This window comes from Peromyscus leucopus, chromosome 6 (assembly GCF_004664715.2).
Source record: "Peromyscus leucopus breed LL Stock chromosome 6, UCI_PerLeu_2.1, whole genome shotgun sequence".
Taxonomy (NCBI): domain Eukaryota; kingdom Metazoa; phylum Chordata; class Mammalia; order Rodentia; family Cricetidae; genus Peromyscus; species Peromyscus leucopus.
Genome location: NC_051068.1, coordinates 125,433,517 through 125,454,401, shown reverse-complemented (window position 1 = coordinate 125,454,401; position 20,885 = coordinate 125,433,517). Strand labels below are relative to the sequence as shown.

At 46.1% G+C, this 20,885-nt stretch overlaps 1 protein-coding gene across 1 annotated transcript in view; it reads right to left on the bottom strand.

Annotated features, from left to right (window-relative positions):
• Slc44a5 (solute carrier family 44 member 5) overlaps positions 1-20,885 on the bottom strand; it is a 290,765-nt gene that overhangs the window by 74,176 nt on the left and 195,704 nt on the right. Inside the window, 1 exon segment of the mRNA XM_037207239.1 lies at positions 17,661-17,706. Within this exon segment, the coding sequence (XP_037063134.1) occupies positions 17,661-17,706 (46 nt within the window).

The window sequence follows — 20,885 nt, the reverse complement described above, 5'->3', positions numbered from 1 at the left end:
AGGCAGGCAGGACCCAGGGCCCAGGGATCCACCTGTCTCCTCCCCCCCAGCACCGGGATTATAGGGGCACACAACCACACCTAGGTTTTTATGTGGGTGCTAAGAACTCAGGCCTGCACACTTGTGTGCAGACAGCAGCTCAAGGAAAATAATTGCTAAGGAACCTAAGACACTTTCTGGTAACGTTTCAACTGAAGTTATTTTCAATATACCAAGCACCATGGGCGTCCACAAGCTTCCTCATCAATAGCGCACGGAGGACCTGGAGCATCAAATGCTTCCCTCAGCAGAGCCTCTTCCTGAGCATCTTGGGTGACTCGGGAGCTTTCATCTCCTGAAAGTCGCATGTCTGGCATTTTACAAATCTGTTGAATTAGTGGATAAGATAGCCCGAGAGAAACATAACTGAAACAGGTAACATCTGTATTTTAAAGGCTGGATGTCACGTGTGACTAGAATAACAGATCTTTCCAATCAGAATATTATACATTTCAAAAGTGTGATTTTAGAGCAAGAGACTGAGTTATAATTTTCCATCATTTCCGATACCGCAAAGATGGCTACTTGGCCTGACTCATCCCTGTACTGGTAGGATGCGTAGCAGGGAAGAAGAGCTGTGAAAGACCCAGGACCAAGTCTTGGACTCAGGAAAGACTTAAACTAGAACTAAGGAACAGACCTCACCCCAGCCTTACCCATACCCAGCTCCAAGCAGTGAAGTGTACCAGGGATCAGTGATTTTTTTCCTTTGCAATATTAAAAAGAACCCAGGCCCAGGCCACGCTAGGTCTTCAGTCCACCATGGAGCTATAGTCCAGCCTCTTTCCTTTCACTGTTCATTTTGAAACAGTCTCTGGCTGTCCTTCAGCTTTCCGTGTAGCCAGGAAAGCTTTGAACTTCTGTTCTCCTGACTCAGCCTCCCGAGTAGCTGGGATGACAGGGGCGGTCACCAAGCCCAGCGACCACAGTGTTCAGATACCTCAGGCTACTGGTTCAACAATTAAATAAAGCAAATTCCTTAAAGGGCTTCCATGATGAATTCTCAGTGAACGGCCTGGAAGTTTATAGCCCCACCCCTTTCCACCCACAGTCAAGGAGAGGCCTAACAAGATAGGGGTCCTGACCATTTTAACTGCTGTCCTGGTGGGCAGAATGAGCATCTTGGGTGTCTTAGTCAACATGGGCTGCTACAACAAACTACCACAGACTGGATTGCTTAAAAACAACACCAGGCTGAGGGACGGCTCATTTGGTCAATTGTTTGCCTTGCAAGCACAAGGGCCTCAGTGCAAGCCCCAGAAACCAAGTTGAAAACACAGAAGCTGGGTGTGGTGATGCACACTTGGAATTTCAGTGCTGGGAAAGGTGGAGACAGGAAGATCTCTGGGGCTTGCTGGAAGCCAGCTTAGTTGAATTGATGTTCCCCAGGCCAGTGAGACCCTTTCTCAAAAGTCAAGGTGGACCCAGCCTAAGTATCAACGCCCAAGGTTGATCTCTGGCTTCCATATGCATGTGCCCACTCATGCACGTGCAGCCCTTATCTCTCTCTCTCACACACACACAGACACACATACACACACGTACACACATACATACACACACATACACACACACATACAATCTTTGTAGTTACTTAAATCTGCTGTGAAAACTAAACTAAAAATATATGTTTAAACATTTTTCTTTGGTGAGTATATTTAACTATAAGCAAGATAATCTAGTTATTTTATCCAAGTACAGATCACTAAGTCCCGTGAAAATGTAATTCTAAAAGATCACAGATAGGTTTGGGATTGTGAAATGAAGCTTCACATCCCTGAATCTCAGGACAGACAAACCCCAGTAGGGGTAAAAAGATGGCACTAATGCCAGGTTAACCCACATTGTGCCCTGGCTTTCAGCACAGAGGTCTCACCCAGGCTTACTGGTCATATCTTATTCTATGTTTCACTTTTAGCCCGGGGCACATGGCCAGGGTCAGCCGATGTGGTCTTTCTTGCAAGGTCTCCATAGCATTAGTGGCACCTGTCAGATGTGGGGAGATGATCTCTGTGGTAACGTAAAGGGCAAAGCCCTGTACTTCAGCACCAATATTTAAAGTTAGTCTAGCATTCTCCACTGCAAACACCCAGTTCAATTTCACACTGGAGGCACTACCAACACACACCTCCCCATGCCTCGTCCCATAGTCTGTCTCCTCTACAGATCTTCAGAGTTGTGTGCTGCACAGTCAAAAGCACATCAAACTATCAAATCAGAAAATCCACACCCGGGTCTGGCCGACCTGACATTTAGAAGCAAAGCTGGCAAACAGTGCCCTAGTTTGGATTTTATTTAGCTTCATTTCATACGATCCCATACAGACTCCCGTGCGCTTTGAGCTATGTTAATATTTGCACAAAATAGAAATACAGTCTTTCCTTTCCTCCCTGTCCCTGGTCTCTGGGCAAACACATTCTATGAATACATGAGTAGCAGATGGGAAACGGCCTTTGTTATAGATGCCAGATCACCTCAGACGGCAGAAATTTTATAAACATAATTCTAGGCTGATGGACATTTGCTGAATTCTGTTGCAAAGCTTTTGTAGTTCAATTTTGTTTGCAGCATGAACACAAACAAAATCTACTACTCATAAAATTCTTAGCTTTATTCAAGTCTACCAACTATAAATTTATTTTAACCATTGATTCTTCTAAAATTGGTAAAGGAATCAGATCTTAGGTCTTGGCCCCAGGATCTGCTAATTTATCTCTGGAACCATCTTGTGTAGATGTGGAAGCTACAACTGCCCTCTCGCCTCTCTGCTGAGGACAAGGTGTGCACACCCAGCCGCACGGGTGCTGTGATGGACGGTGTTACATGCCAATTTGATGAAACGGTGACTCATTTGGGAAGGGAGTGTAAATGAGGCTTATCTAGATCAGATCAGCCTGTAGCTGTGTCTGGTAGCCATTGTCTTCTCTGACTTGACACGGGAGGACCCAGCCCACTGTGGGCAGCAGCATTCTTGAGTTTGGGTCAACAGATTGTGAGTACAGAAAGCAAGCTGAACACTAGGGCATGCATTCATTAACTCTGTCTGCTCTTAACTGTGGATTTAAGATGTATTTCTTATTTGTGTGTATGCACGTGCCTGCATAGGCTATAAAAAGGCATAGGATAGCTGGATGGTGGTGGCGCATGCCTTTAATCCCAGCACTAGGGAGGCAGAGCCAGGCAGATCTCTGTGAATTCAAGGTCAGCCTGGTCTACAGAGCGAGATCCAGGACAGGCACCAGAGCTACACAGAGAAACCCTGTCTGGGGCCGGGGGAGGCATAGGATCCCCTAGAGCTGGAGTTACAGGCAGTTGTGAGTCACCATGTGGGTGCTGGGAACAGAACCCAGGTCCTCTGCAAGAACAGCAAGCATCCTTTTTATAAATGCACTCTAATATCTGATCAAATAGCTCCCAGCACTGGCTGAAAGCATTTCTCATACCATCAGCCCCAGAACCACACTCCCATTCAACCAGCTGACTCCAAAGGAGCAAATCTCAATGCAAAGCCAGAAACAACACAAATCCAGGATAGCATGTCTCCTCTAAAGAAAGCTAACCCTACGATAATGGACCCCAGTAAAATGACTTTGAAGAACTTCCAGTCAAAAAACTCAAGAGTGGTTATAGCCATGTCCTAACAACCCCAAGGAGACAAAGGCAAAGCGGGTAGTGACGTGGTAAATGTCACAAGCAGGGTGGGCTGGTAAGGGCCTCACCCAAGAGCTGAGTCCAAGCACTTTGCAGCACAGTACCAGGTCATTGTGACTAGACTTTTTTTCTAATCTTTCTGGGCTTGTTTATGTCACCCACAAACAGGAGGATGAACTGAATAAACTCTCAAGTTCTTTGCTAATTGAATGGATAATTAAGAATCTGTATTTTTGTATTAAAGAACGCTAGCTACTTCCTTTAAGTGCTGTAGTTCAGTGTAGTATAAAATCACAGGTGTGGCTCCCTTTTCCTACTTCTCCCCCTTTGCGTTTGGCTAAAATGCTAGCATTTGTGTTTACACGGGACTGTAGCGTTAGTGTTCCTACAAACTCAGCTACACTCATTGGCTACTGAGGTTATGTGGCCTGCTAGTATTTCCCAGCATCCTACAGCGCCTTCTCTTTCACCTGCTTCATGTTAGGGTAAGGGTGAATTTACCGATGCTTCCCTTGCCCACCTCTCCTTCCAACTCGAGCTGTGAAAATTTCCCACCACCATGACATACAAGGGCATGCACTTAAAGACAATATATTTATTTAGTGGGTAAGAATGTCTTTTGACTAGAAAAAGAATTAACAATCATCTGCAGAGCTTTAAATAGCAAACATCTGTTTTCCCCGATGTACTTCCAACACTGAACCTCCTGATCAGTTGTTTTCTGAGGACTGTTTCTGAAAGACATAATGAGGCAGTTTAGGGACGAGCCATAAATGAAAAGTAAAGTGAAGGAAAATGCTCACGCTCTGGGTAAGGCCGGTTTAATCCAGATCTGCTAGCTCCCATCACACGGACAGGTCATAGTTCTGCAAATTCACAATGTATCAGCAGTTTCATTAAATAGTGCAAGCAAAGAACGATATAAGCAAGTAGCCAAATCTAGGAAGAGTCAGGGCATCATCGGGGCGATGCCATCCATGATGCCATCCATGATGCCATCAAGGGCTCTGCTTGACCGAGCCAGATGTGGAAATGTTGGAAGTAATGAAGCGAAGCACCTCTGTGAGTGGGACACCCATCCAGACACACATCACGGGGTGAATATGCAGGGCTAGGGAGACGGCAAGGCAGTTAAAGCGCTTGCCACACAAGCATCAAGACCCAAATTCCGGTCCCAAATGGCAGCCCACCTGTAATTCAAGCCTCAGAAGGCACAGGGAGATGGGGACCAATGCCCAAAGCAAGCTGCTAGCAAGACTATATGTACTGGTGAGCTCTGGGTTGGACTGAGTGACCCTGTCTCAATGAATAAGATGGAAGAGCAATGTAGGGTGATTCCAGACATCAATCCCAGGCCTCCACATGCACATGTACCCTATATGCATGTGTGCATGCCTACATACACATAAATATGTACAGGGGATCACACACCAACACAGCTACAGCAGATGCCTTGACTTCTGCAAGAGCAAGCCATCTTTCTGAGGAGCTGTCTTTCCATAAGGGGTCCTCACCTGCCTCATGTTCCTCACAAACTCACTGTTGTTGATGTTTTTTATCTTGTAATTTAATTTAATTTAATTTAATTTTACATTTCCCCTGTCCTCCCTCCTCCCGCCCCCCACCCTCCCTGCAGCCCCCCCACTCCCATCTCCTTCAGGACAAGGACTCCCCTAGGGATTCAGCTCAACCTGGTAGATTCAGTCCAGGCAGGTCCAGTCCCCTACTCCCTTCACCCAGGCTGAGCAAAGTGTCCCTGCATAGGCCCTAGGCTCCAAACAGTCAGCTCATGCACTAAGGACAGGTCCCAGTCCCACTGCCTGGTGCCTCCTAAATAGTTCAAGCCAATCAACTGTCTCACTTATCCAGAGGCCTGATCCAGTTGGGGGCTCCTCAGCTATTGGTTCATAGTTCATATGTTTCCACTAGTTTGGCTATTTGTCCCTGTGCTTTCTCCAATCTTGGTCTCAACAATTCTCGCTCATACAATTCCCTCCTCTTTCTCACTGATTGGACTCCCGGAGCTCCACCCGGGGCCTGGCCATGGATTTCTGCATCCACTTCCATCAGTCATTGCATGAGAGATCTAGCATGACAGTTAAGGTGTTTGGCCATCCGATCACCAGAGTAGGTCAGTTCGGGCTTTCTCTCTCTCGACCATTGCCAGCAGTCTATTGTGGGGGTATCTTTGTGGATTTCTGTGGACCTCTCTAGAACTTTGCTTCTTCCTATTCCCATGGGGTCTTCATTTACCATGGTCTCCTATTCCTTGTTCTCCCTCTCTGTTCTTGATCCAGCTGGGATCTCCCGCTCCCCTAAGCTCTCTTTCCCTTGACCCTTGCCCTTCATTACCCCCGTTCACATCCAGTTTGTTCATGTAGATCTCATCCATTTCTCTGTCATTGGGGGATCCCTGTGTCTTTCTTAGGATCCTGTTTTCTAGGTAGCCTCCCTGGAGTTCTGAGTAGCAGTCCAGTCATCCTTTGTTTTACATCTAGTATCCACCTATGAGTGAGTACATACCATGTTTGTCTTTCTGAGTCTGGGTTACCTCACTCAGGATGATTTTTTTTTTAGATCCATCCATTTGCCTGCAAACCTCATGATGTTATTGTTTTTCTCTGCTGAATAGTACTCCATTGTGTATATATACCACATTTTATTTATCCATTCTTCAGGTGAAGGGTATCTAGGTTGTTTCCAGGTTCTGGCTATTACAAATAGTGCTGCTATGAACATAGCTGAGCATGTGTCCTTGTGGTATGATTGAGCATTCCTTGGGAATATGCCCAAGAGTGGTATAGCTGGGTCTGGGGTGGGGTGAGGAATTGATTCCCAATTTTCTAAGAAAGCACCATATTGATTTCCAAAGTGACTGTATATGTGTTGATGTTTTACTATCTCTTGCTTGTCAGGGTCAGTCCTGCCCATAGGCACACCTACCTACACCACCAGAATATATTCTGAATTTCGTGTCTCTCCTCTGTTATCCTCACTACCACCACTTCATCCAGGCAACCTGTCCTTCACTCAGGTGGCTCTGAAAGCCTCCATTCATCTGCATGATGAATGGAAAATTCATTCAAGCATCCTACCATGCCACACTCCCCCGTCCCCCATCTGCAGTTCTCATACCCATGGAAAGCTTTTCTCTGACATTGACTATAGCTCCTGTTCCACACTCCCATCCTAGGCACCACCACATCACCTCATTTACTTCCTTCCTGTGTTTACGTTAATTTAGACATTGTCTGCTCTGTGTTTTTCTCTTCCAGAAGAAGCAACTTTCATACATTAGCCCCTTCTGTGTTACTGTGACCATAGCACCTGACACAACAGATTTGGGGTGGGCAAGGCAGAACAGCTCAGGTCACAGCAGTGGGGCCTCCTTGTGTCATGGAGGGGACAGTGTGGCAGAGCAGCTCAGGTCATGGTAGCATGGGCTTGTGGTAAGGTCACTCACATCACAGTGGACAAGAAAGTGGAGGAATTAAGTTGTACCTAGATGCTGGGATGGAGCCTTTTCATGCCCACTCCTAGTAACAGATGTCTCCGTTCATGTCCCACATTCTGAAGGTCTCCCACTGCACTACCAATTGAGGAACAATATTCAAGCCATAACTACCCTACTATCAGCCATCATGCTGCCTGTAGCATATGGAAGGACCCATACACATAATAGATGCTCAATAAATATTTACTGAATGATAACCTGTGAAAACTAATCTTTGGAACCAAAGCTACAGGAGACCCCACTGAAAAGGGGTCCCTTTTATCACTGTACCCCAGATTCTCTTCTCTCATTGAACTGCAAACTCTTGTACATTGTCTGTCTTTCTAGCATGCGTCAATTCTTTAAGGAAGAGGGCAACTCACACTTGTGTTATCACCACCACATCTGGTTCTTATCCTAGAATACACTCCACACAATAGTGAGGATTAAAGAAAAGAATAGGAGGGAGACACCAAACATGGAACATGTGGGTGAAGACAAAGATGAGCCCCAAAGAGGCTGACAATGACCACAGACCGCGCTCATGTTTCAGACAAAACTGTCACCATGCCCCGGTGAAGCCTGTTTAGACCAGAGTGCCTAAGGTCCTTACTGAGAGATTCTGCTTCAACACTACCCAAATTCCACACCATCATCAGAAGCCTTTCAGATGCCTAATGGGGGAACGAGCATTGGGGCCCTCAGAGTGACCATGGCACACAGCTGAGACCATGTCCTAACGAGAACCTTTTGATGAAGTGTCCATGGCCGTGACATGGAGCATTGTATTAGCCAAGTGTGCTGTGTCAAGGCAGGTCAGCTTTACAGGTCCTGGAGCAAAAACCTCAGCTTATTTGGTTTATCTCTTCTTTTCATGTCAAGATAAAAATCATAAAAGTATTATGAACATTTGTTTGATCTGTGATTGCAGCCTGGAAAAAAATGAAGTTCAAATTACTACAGTCGACCCACCTCAATAAATGCCTTCTCAGGATGTGGAGATGGGTTGATTTGAGTTTGTTTTTACTTAAGAAAAGAAAACCTCTCTTGAAAGAAGATGCAGATTAGTAAAACCTGGACATTCTGGGGACAAGGGAACATGGACAGTAATTTTCAAAGGAAGATATACAAATAGCCAGCAATGTACACAGTTAATTAGGGAAATGCAATTTAAAACCTTTTACACCCATCAGATGGCTGTTAGAAAAAAGACAAAAGATGGCAAGTGTTGAGGACGATGTGTAGGAAAAGGAGCCAGTGTCTTCTGTTGATAAAAAATGAAATTGATACAGACATTATGGAAGAATGAGTGGAAATGTCTCGGGAATTAAAAACAATGAGCATGTTATCCACAAATCCCAATTCTGAGTATCCATCCACATTTGAAATCAATCTGTGGAAAAAATATCTGCACTGCCATGTTCACTGTGGCAATATTTACCAAAGCCAAGTTATGCAATCTAAGTGATGGTTAATAGATGAATGAACAGACAAATGAAATGTGATGTGTGCACACAGTGGAATATTAATCAGCCTTGCAAAGAAGAAAATTCAACTATTTGCTATAGCATGAGCAGATCAGAGAATATCATGCTAAGTAATATGAACCCAGCACAAAAAACCCACAAATACAGCACCTTCTTGTTTATATAGAGAGACTAAACAATTAAACTGACAGGCACAGGATGGAGAAGAGTGGAACTGAGGTCAGGGTGCTGGTGAAGAGGGGGACGTTGATCAAAGGGTGTACATTTCAGACAGGAACAATGTGTGAGTTCTCCTAGATCTATTGCAGACTGATGCCAGTAACAAAATTATTAAGAGTATATTTCAAATCTCACCACTACAAAAATGTTGAACAGTTACACTGATGGATATGTTAACTAGCAATTATTTAGTTATTCTTCATTGTATTCATAATTCATAACATCTCTTTATATCCTATAAATGAATGCAATTATAAATGTCAACTTATATTAATTTTTAAAAGAACCTTGACATTTCTAAGAGCAGCCACAGAATAACCCCATTCTTTACTAACAGAATAACCCCCAAGGAGTCTCTCTAACCAATAGTATATCTAGAGAGGTGAAAACCACTGTCTAAAACAACATACACAGCTAGCACTCCTCACAACTACGGATTGGACAGACCTGTGTCCTCCGGGGGAATTCCTACCTAACACAGGCCGCACAAGGCCAGACAGTACATATTTGCAGAAGGGAAAAAGCACTAGCAACAGTCTAGACCAAGTCTGTGAACGACATCAGCATGGGTGCAGGACCAAATGTAGGGACAGTGTGCGGGACCAGGGTCAGGAGGGCTGGGTCCTGCACAGGACTGTTAAACAGCAAAGACTACGACTTCCTCAAAACTCGGGAATGTGGGAAGCAGCCATGTTAGACATCAATGAAAAACCATGATCCCAGCACTCAAGAAGTTACGGCAGGATGATTACTGTGCATCTGAAACTAGCTCAGCTAGAAAAATTATCTGGCCAATTCTAGGCCAGCCTGGGCTAGAGTGTGGGACATTGCCTCAAAAGAGAGAAACCCACCAAAAGGAAACTGGGATAGAAAGAGCAACAGTGTCAGACAACATGGCCTTCTGAGTTAAACTGAGCGCTTGACACTTGAGTGGATACATGAGGCTGACACTCACCGCAGACACTGTAAGCCACAGGTGTAGCAAACTGAACTTACCCTTAAAACCCTATCTGGTAGGTACCTACCACGTGCCAAACTTCCTAATAGGAGTGAAGGGGATGCGTGAGGTCCCACTGCTCTGCCACCCAGACACTGTCCAGGCTGCATTGTCCCACGGACACAGGGTGCAGATGAAGATGCTACTGACCACAGCCTGCCTTTCTGCACCTCCCCTGCTCTGACCTACACTGCTCAAGTGGCCTTTGGATCATTGGTGTCTAGGGTGGTTTGCCTAGCCAAGGGCAACCTGAACAACAGGTCTGCTCAGCGATGGAATCTGCCAGTGTGAAAGATGGCATCGGCACTTGATTCTGCACATCAGTCTTTGTCAGCTTGTTAGTGGCAATCGTCATCCCTAAGTGGCAACATTACAGGGCGCTGACACAATTAATCTCCGAGCCCGTGGGGGGAGGCATACATGGCTTGGCTCAGCAGTAGTTTATTTAAGAGTCAGAGAAGAGAGAGGTGGGAAGGAGGGAGGGAGGGAGGGAAGAAGGGAGGTGGGGGAGAGAGGAGGAAGGGAGGGAGAGAGAGGAGCATAAATGGATATGTTCTGTCAGGATTGTAAGGAGATTTAAATGTCACACTAAGGCAGTGGGAACGCTTTGGTGAAATTTGGATGAGGAAAGTGACACAGTCCAAACTTTACTCACGTGCCCCTCACAAGCAGATCCCAGAGAAGCTCCTGGAGCAACCTGGGGCCCAGCCAAGGAAACACTGGTGATGTGGGGCACATTATTACACTACGCACAGGTTACAGGGGCAGCTGCTGGTGACTTCACACGTGATCTGGGAATATTACGAGATAACTTAAGTTGATTTTCAGTGGACTTTAATAGTCTTCCGCAGATTTCCATGTACTTAGAAAGCTTATTTAGTTAAGAGAAATACACAATGTTCAACAGCGCTCCAAACATATATTTAGATTTTTTTCTACCTATCTGGTAGGTACCTAAACATGACCAGGCTTCCCTAAGTCAGCGCTTCCATGTCCAAGCACATGAGTGTCTCTGCTCTTCCTACTGGCCCCAGCTTCCTGCCTCTGGGAGCACAAACCAGTACATGTACTCCTCAGACACAGCAATGCAGCCACGCCTCCACACACAGCCGGAGTCAGAGCCAGGCATATTCTCACCCATGTGCGGATCACAGCTCTCTTCTCCCCAGGGCCACTGCCTTAGCCAAGTTCTAACAGTTTCTTACCTGGGTCATGGAAGTTGCTTTCTAAATGGCTCATTGTCTTTCCTAGCCCTCCATCATTTTGAATCCAGGGTGACAGTTCATTCCATTGTTCGACAAACGGATGTCGTTTGTGAGAGATTTTTCCAGGGAACAAAACAGTCAAGGTCCTTGTTTCTCACAGAGTGATGGTCTAGACACACAGCAATGATGTAATCAAGAAATAAAGTTTTCAGTGGTGGTTAATATTATAAAGTGGATACAATTAGTGTGTGTGGCTGGAAAGTGGGGTTGTCACAGAGGGCTCCTGGGCAAATTGCTATTGGGTTCAAAGCAGGGTGACAAGGAATGACCTGTCTGTCGGGAGAAAAGCATTTCAGCAGAGAACTAACGAGGTGAAACCACCAAGGTGAGCAGGACACAGGTGTGGAATGTTTCCAGCAGAAATGGGAGGGGGACAAGGGAGGGAAGGAGGGAGGGGAGGAAAGGAGGGAGGGGAGGAAGACAGGAAGGGAGAAGGCCCAGTGCCTCACAGACATGTGGAGAACAAGCAAGGGGCAGAAAGGGGATGCCTCGAGAGACTGAAGCCACCTGGACTGTGATGTCAAGGAAGCCCAGGACAAGAGGGTTCTCTGGAACAGAGAGAGGTCACCACATCTGCTGCTGCTGCTGCAAGACTGCGTGACAGAGGCATTGCTCACCAAGCTCAGCAAGGTAGAAGTCACCAGGGACACTCTCAAGATGAGTGTGAGGAAGTGTGAGCAGAGAAAGGAGAAAGAGCAGACTTAAGAAGTGTGCTTAACTATGCAGCTCCCTGGAATCAAAGTAATCTGGCATTTGCCGTGTGTGTGTGTGTGTGTGTGTGTGTGTGCGGGGGGGGCACAGTTGATACTGCATGTGTTTCTCAGAGCTCTCTCCACCTTAGATTTTGAGACAGCTCCCTCACTGAATGTGAACCTCACCACGTCAGTGAGACTGACTGGCCCTCAAGCCCCGGGCTCCCTGTCTGTGTTGGCTCTGAGCGCTGGGATTATGATGGGGAACGGTAACGCCAGCTCTCGACTTGCGTCCTGATTGCACTGCAATGCTTTAAGGCTAAGCCATCTCTCCTGCCCAGCGCTTGTCATTTTAAAGTTTAGCCCCTTTCCTCTAGGACACAAGAGTTTTCACCATGTGGCTTTTGGCACCTCTATATTTTTTATCTTCTCACATCCCCCCTCTTCTGCACCTCAATACGTCCTTGCAATAACTACAACATAGCCACTTCCTTCACACACCTCACTCTCTGGGTCTCTTTGATGTTTCTTAGATGAAGTACAAACTCCTTCACATCTTTCCCTGCCCCTCAAGAATCCCCACCTCAAGTTCCAATGCTCCTTGTCACATGATCCCTGTCTCATAGGGTCCATCATTGCAGCTCACACCTCCAGGTGATATTCACCCCACCACACTGCAGTCCAGTCCACTGGAGCATCCTCAACACAAACACCCAACAGGACAAACACAGCACAAGAGCCTCAGCTCATACCTAGGAGGCTTGTGATGGTTAATTTTAGCCGTCAACTTGTTTGGATTTAGATCACTGTGGGCATGTCTTTAAGGGATTGCATACATTACATTAACTGTGGTGAGGACACTCACCCGCACATGGGCACTGCCTGAGGAAAAAGTGGAAACCCAGATGAGCACAGGTGTTCACTGCTCTGCTTCCTAATTGGAGGCCAGGCTCCTGCCACCCTGACATCCTTTCCAGAAGGGACGGTAAACTGACAAAACCCTTCGTCCCTTGGTTTCTATCGTCAGGGTCCTAGTCTCAGAAATAAGACAAGTCACTAACACACCTGTGCTCCCGTTAGCAGCAAGGCAGATGCTGTGGTGGCTTGGGCAGAGGACTGCCAATATGAAACCTACTTGATGGGTTGAATCTTGACTGTCAACAGGATCAACTAAGAAGCATACTTTGGGAGGTGTCGGTACAGCTTTCCCAGGAAGGTTGGGCTGAGGGTGGAAGACCCTGTCTCTGAGTCGGTGGCACTTTCCAACAAGTGGTCCAGGTACAGAAAGGTTCAGCTAAGGGACAGTGCCTGCCTACTTTCACTCGTCACAGGAGTGCCTGTAGCCTCCCTGCCCGTTAATGCTGCCGCCTCCACCTACCATCAGGCTCCCGTCTCCTCTGCCTTCCGAGGTGGACGGCACACCCAGGACTCTCCAGGAAACTTCTAGCCCATTGGTGTCAGACTGGGACTGGTGAGGCATCCAGCTTTGCCAGCTGGGCTGCTACTGGGTTCTCAGTCTCCCCACCATGCACTCAGCCACTGTTAAATCACCCTGTCACACATGTAAGCCAATCTAAACCCCACTTTAAAATACACATGCATTCTATTGGTTCTGTTCCTCTGGAGAACTGTCAATCATCAGTGTAGAATAAAGCAGCAAACTGTGATGTCATCTAACTTTCCAGCCTTCTCCCCAACCCTGATACTCACACAACCCACCACCCCCACACGGCATGCCATATCCTGTCCACACACAACTGTCTCCAGGATAGGTGTTCTCAAGCCTCTGTACTTGGGACCTCGCTGTCGACTCTTCTTGGCATGTCGAGCACCAGCTGACAGGTGTCATCTACGAGGAAGCTTTCTAGAACCTCACTACTTGTATTCCTGCAAACACTAAGTATGCTCTCCTCTGCTTCCAGAGCCCCATCAACCCCACTAACTGCAGCGAGGAGTATCCACTGTGGAAACGATTCAAGATTCAAGATGGATCAATTCAGCCAGGCTGACTGTGCAGTTTTAATGTACGTGACCCCCACAAGCTCATAGGGAGTGGCACTATCAGGAGGTGTGGCCTTGTTGGAGGAACTGTGCCACTGGTGGAGACAGGCTTTGAGGTCTCATATATGCCTAAGATACCAACCAGTGTTGCAATTGACTTCCTGTTGCCTACAAGATATAGGACACTCAGCTACTTCTCCAGCACCATGTCTGCTTGCACACCACCATGTCAAACCATGTTGATAAATGGACTAAACTTCTGAAAATGTAAGCTGACCAAATTAAATATTTTCCCTTCATAAGGATTTCCATGGTCATGGTGTCTCTTCACAGCAATAGAAGCCCAAACTAAGACACTGAGTAACCAGCCATTCAGGACAACTACTTATGTTTACCTCCTCTGTTTTTTGTGTATTGTGACTTTACAAAAGACTTGTCAAAAGGCATGCTATAGATGACATTGTGACCTTTTCCCTGTACAGGGATGAACTCTGTCCTTTGGTATTTGAGTCCCTTTTAGAGGGACAAGAAACACACCATTATTATGATAAGACGCAAACCAGAGACATGCATGAACCAGGGGGACAGCACTGTGATGAGGCTAATTTGAGAAGTTCTCTTAGTAACAAAATGCAGAATTCCTCAGAATTTGGTAAGGGTGAGTATGCTCACCTCTACACCTGAACAAGGTCAACGTGCTCATCTCCTAGGCCTGAGCTGGGTTGTTTTTCTCCGAGCCTTGACTTTTAGAGCTTAGTCAGAGGGATGAGATGTGCTCAGTGATTAAGAGCACTAGCTGGAGTTGCAGAGGACCAAAGCTCAATTCACAGCTCCCCATGGTGGGTTACAACGGACTGTGATTCTATTTGCATGGGGTCCAACATCCACTTCTGGTCCCCGTGGGCACTGCATGTGACACACATAGACATACACAGGCACAGCCCCATGCACGTAGAGTAAAAATAAGTAAAACTGAATTAAAATAAAAGAGCTGAGTCACAGCGGCACAGACTCCAGATTGGAGAATACACAGGGGTTTTCAGCCACTCTGCCTGAATGAATGTCCCTTCACCATCCCTCATACAGCCCTCACCCTCTGTCTGCCCCTCCTGATAGTAACTTACCATCCCTTCTGCTACAGCAGGCAAATAAGCACACCATACTAATGTAGATAAATGGTCTACCGTGTGCAACAACAGTGCCAGCATTGCGAGCCTTCCGACCTGCATGGTGCTACACATGAGAATCTTTGTCCAGCACTGGGCAATGAGCAGTGGAGGGGTCCATGTTCATCTGCCTCAAGACACATGAGCTTCACCCAGCCAAAGAAAGCCCCAGGGATCTAATGAAATGACTTAAAACACCCATGCACAAGTGAAGTGTTAAAACAGTAGGGGAAAAAGTCCTGAATAGAAACCACCACTGCTGTCCTTTGGGCTTTTGATTGTCTCTTCTTCCTGGTACTTGTGATTCAGTCGAGAGACTCACACATGCCAGGCAGGTGCTCTACCATGGAGCTACATTCCCGACCTCTCTTTTCACTTTTTATTTTGAGACTAGGTCTTACTAAATTGCTCAGATTGACCTCGACCTTGTGATGTTCATGCCTCGACCTTCTGTGTAGCATGGGAATATAGGCTTGAACCCCAGCCCCAACTGAGCAAAAGGAGTCTTAACTCAAATGCTCACATAATTGCTGGCAATCAAATATATTAATGGGTTTTCTATATATCATTTCAAAAACAAAAAACAAAAACAATGGCCCCTACAGCTCTTGTCTATTAACAGAACAAACTTCTCAGCTCTGAATTGACCCAGAATCCCTCATGCATTAGTTTCTGAAAGAGCTTGTATTTTTGAGTATAGAAGACAACTTATGTGGCCTGGAGACCAACTTTTTCAAATGGAACAGGGAAAAATGATTAAATGACCAAATCAACTCCCAGACACCCTATTTTCAGTAGACAAGAGCAAATGAGGGGCTGGTGACTGACAGAAAATGTGTTTGTGGGCTGAGGGGACAGCCGGGCAGGCAGAGAGAAAGGGGAGGTGGAGACTACCTGAAACACTGGGGAGACCTGTGCCACGTCAGCTTGCTGTCACTGAGAGACAGGGGAGGGGAGGGGAGGTCCCACTGTGCTTGCTCTCGGCTGGCTTGTTTGAAGCCAACCCTTCCGCTGTTTTGGGCAAGTGCTGTACCTGTGAGGACACTTTCTTCTGTTCTTTTTTTTTTTTTTTTTTTTTTTTTTTTAAGATTTATTTATTTATTTATTATGTATACAGCATGTATGTCTGCAGGCCAGAAGAGGGCACCAGATCTCGTTACAGATGGCTGTGAGCCACCATGTGGTTGCTGGGAATTGAACTCAGGACCTCTGGAAGAGCAGTCAGTGTTCTTAACCTCTGAGCCATCTCTCCAGCCCCTTTCTTCTGTTCTTTAAGTGTCCTAATGACTTCCTCATCGGTAAGGGTCAGATAAAGTCCTGCTGCCTTCAGAGGGCCTACTGAGTCTCTGGCAGCTTGCTCCTGTGCAGGATGCCTTCCTTCCTTAGCTGAACGGTGGGGAGGTGTGTCCACAGGAAGAATGCATCTCTGAAGCCCTTTGTGGTGTCTGGAACATCCCCATTCCCCATGCCCCCAGATTACAATTATTTCCTCAGTGATTTTCATAGGTATTTAGAGTTTGTGTGTGTGTGTGTGTGTGTGTGTGTGTGTGTGTGTGTGTGTGTGTGTGTGGTTTACTATAATTATTATTCCTGTTGAAGCTCAAAAATATTTAGTGGTCCCTTGGGGCCAACAGGCTACATTCAATCTTGACCAATTAGTTACTATGAAATGTAAATACCATGCTGAGCAAGGCTATTTGCACTCTGGGCAACAGAGTGAGCGCACAGTGTTACCACAGAGAGAATGACAGAGGTTCCAGACCCATCCTAAGAAAGTGGACCTGTGAATGAGGAACCTGAACAAATGGCCTGACATTTTGGCGAATTAGAATAAGCTGCTTAAAGCTGGGAGATTTGAGGGAAATTGCAGGAAAGGCTGGCACACATCCCAATGACTGGCAAGTGTAAATGAGCGTGCTGATCATTATTTCACACCATGGATTATTATGACACGCGACTGCCAAAAATCAAAGTCAAAGCCAAGCAGAAATCAGCTCCAGCAGCACAGCCTCCCTATAGCTGCCCCCCCCAGCCCTGTCTCTGGTTGGCTGTGAGCCTGAGAACAGAGGAGAGAATAAATGATTAGGGGGTTAAATTATTGGCTGAAATTGAAATGTTATGTAATGTTGGGGGAGGGGAGCACCAGCAAAGATATGGTTATTTCCCTGGAGCACACTTATGCCCTAAAGACCCACGATGCATTGGAGAACAATGGTCTCTGGGAAGTGCCCTGTCTCTGGAAGCTGAGTGGCACAGATGCCTGGCATGGAAGAGGTTGGCATAGCAACTCTGCATCGGCCACAGTGAGTCACAGAGTTCACAGATGCCGGGCAGAACCACCTGAATGAGTCTGCATCTCTACAGGGTGGATAAGGTGCAGAAATCATTTCTCAGGGTTTTCTTTTGGTGAACACAAACTCTCAGTCTAGTAACTAAAGGCAGATCATTTGCTGAACGAACAGTGTTCATGATTCCAGGAGAGATTTATTCTCTGTACTTTCCCTAAGTAAATAAGAGTACATTCAGGCAGAAGTGAGGTATTTGTCACTGATAATAGATAAAATTCTCCATGAGCTACAAAATGATATACCTAAAATCAACTTTTAGTGTTTGTTTAAAAACATGCATTCACTAGAAAAGAGCTGTTTACCTGTTGGCAGTAGGTCCCTGGAAATCTGGATAGCTCTTTGAATCACCTGCATTAAAAAATAAAAAAGATCTTTTTAAGTGTATAAGCCAATGAAGAGGCAAATAAATGAATATAAAATGTTATCAAAGAAAGAGCTTGTTCTTAGCTGGCCTACTGCTCTGTGCAATGCTAAGTCCTTCTTTTGTCCAGTGAAATAACAGGGGTGCCCTGGTCACACTTGCCAAGCTCTTGCCCCCTCTCCAACTAGAAGCAAGACCACAAGGGTCATATTCCCTATAAACTGTGAAAATACCCTTCGTCAGAGAGCGCCAACTCTCTGATGTGTCTGAGAGCAGCGCTGGCCCTTCACAGCTGCTGGGCCAGTCTGACCTCTGCCATTGCCGTGTGGCCGAGGACCTGTAAGGGGTACATCCTAATTTGAGATGTGACTTACCCCAGCTCTTCTTTCTTTCCAGAAACCAGTCATTTGACCTCCACTTAAGGGGTCTCATTACAGTCCTCATTGGCCTCTGCCCTATCAGCTGCATATGTACATTTCTTTACCAATCCACTAACGGGCACCGCTACAGCACGGTGCTGCTACAGTCTTTGCTCATATGAAATCCGTGTGGAATGGCCTTTTTCTGTAAAATTGTCCCTGGCAAAAGGCTACAGCTGTAAACCCCAGACCCCCGGGTTCCTCCCTGCAAGTGCTCTTCCTCTAGATACTTGGTTCTATCACAAAATTGGTTCTGGCCGGGCGGTAGTGGTGCATGCCTTTAATCCCAGCACTTGGGAGGCAGAGCCAGGTGGATCTCTGTGAGTTCCAGGCCAGCCTGGGCTACCAAGTGACTTCCAGGAAAGGCACAAAGCTACACAGGGAAACCCTGTCTCGAAAAAAAAATTTTTTTGGCTCTGAATTAAAGACATGATCTTAAAAGGATTAGAAAGAAGACATCTGAGTGTCAGCCACTTGTCCCCACTTTCACAAAGTGGGAAACCACTCCAGAGAACTTGGGACACTCAGAACAGAGCAGCAAAGGGATAGATTTGCAGTGGAAATCCAGGAAACAAGCGGCTTGTAAATATGTGTAAAGCACCTGTGATGCACAGCAGGACCTGAGGAGGTCCAGGAAGTGTGTAAGGCATGGTCAGGCTCCATCCCAGAGAGCAGAGTCTACATAGTGATGCTGCATATGCAGCAAGGCCATATTTACTCATACTTGAACAAGAAGTCTGCCATACAAGACAATTTCATGGAATACTAAGTCACGTGGTGCTGTGGTCTGAATGCTTGCACCCTCATTTCTGTTGATGACTCTTGAAGTGACAGGACCAAGAAGTGGGTCCCAAAGCCAGCAGCCCCATTTTCCCCACGCCCTGTTCTTGAAAATTAAAATCTTCATGGATGGAGGGAGGGGTTAGTGAGCCCTGCCGAAATGCGATTAAGCAATAAGGCAGTCAGAGGTCTGAATGGTAGCAATGTCCTCAAGCAACAGATGCAAAGAACGACCCAGCCTTTGCCAAGCTCTCTCTTCTGGCAAGTCAGGATACCATGGTCCCCATGCTGCCACCTTCCACTATGGGAAGACACAGCCAAAAAAGCTCCAACTTGTAATCAGACAGCCACTCTCTCCAGACACCAGACCCGCCAGTGCCTTGATTTGAGACTCCAAGGTCTCGAAAGCTGTGTGGAATAAACTAACTCTGTATTCAGAAACTACCAAGCCTGGGGTGTTTGTGAACAGAAGCGTACTAAGGTGTGGTGACACCCTTAAGTGTAGCAAGAGCTCGGAAGGAGTAACTTCCAGCAAGGACCACAGCAGTCAGGAAGTGTGTGTGTGTGTGTGTGTGTGTGTGTGTGTGTGTGTGTGTGTGTGCTAGAACAAAAGGAGAGGCAAAAGAGGCACATTTTGAAACCAGAATTCAGTCACATTTATTGCACCTCAGGGACTGCCTCTTGTGTACTTTGTGTGACGGAGGCACTACAGGGAAGAGAAGGTGAAGGACTCCCATTCCGTCTTCAACACAAGGAGCAAGTATAGGACTATATTACAGGAAAAGTATGGTTATTAGAGCCGTGCACGCAAGGACAGTGCTGTGAATCCTGGGAAATTAAATGCCATAGTCAGTGGGAGTATCAGTGAGGAGGCTTATAGAGCCACCAGACTTTTAAATGGATAAGCAAAGACAAAACTTGTAGTGATGGATGGAGTCACGGAGGTGGGAATGAAGAGCATTTTTGCAAGAGTGGTAGAAAAACTGGGCCACAAGAGTGATGGATAATGGGATAGGAGGGCCATAGAATGAAGCTGAATAGGTAGTGTGGAACCAGAACAGACACAAAAAGGATTGGAATCTATGTCATACTTTATAGACCACAGGGAATCTGAGAAGGACTTTGAACAAAGTAATGAGACAAGAGAAATCATGCTATAAAAGAGCAGTCTAGCCTTAAAAGGACAATATTCAACCCCATATGGAAAAACAAAGAATCCAGGATAGCTAAAACAATCTTATATAATAAAAGAACTGTTGGAGGTGCCACCATTCCTGATTTCAAGCTGTACTACAAAGCTATAATAATAAAAACCACATGGTATTGGCATAAAACCAGAAACTGTGGCGGTATTGTGTTCCCCAAAATTTTGTGTACTCTAATAAATTTATCTGGGGTCAGAGAACAGACAGCCACTAAATACAAAGGCTAGAAAATGGTGGCACTCACACCTTTAATCCTAGCATTCCAGAGATAGAAATCCCTCTGGATCTCTGTGAGTTCAAGGCCACATTGGAAACACCCAAGCATGGTGACACACGCCTTTAATCCCAGAAAGCCAGCCTTTAATCCCAGGGAGTGGTGGTAGAAGGCAAAAAGATATATAAGGCGTGAGGACCAGAAACTAGAAGCATTTGGCTGGTTAAGCTTTTGGCTGGTTAAGCTTTTGGCTGGTTAAGCATTCAGGCTTTTAAGCAGCAGTTCAGCTGAGAGCCATTGGGATGAGGACACAGAAGCTTCCAGTCTGAGGAAACAGGACCAGCTGAGGAACTGGCAAGGTGAGGTAGCTGTGGCTTGTTCTGTCTCTCTGATCTACCAGCATGGACCCCAATAACTCGTCTCGGGTTTGATTTTATTAATAAGAACTTTTAAGAATCCTGCTACAAGAAACATTGATCAAGGGAATTGAATCAAGGACCCATAAATCCACACACCTATGGATACCTGTTTTTTTTTAATAAAGAAGC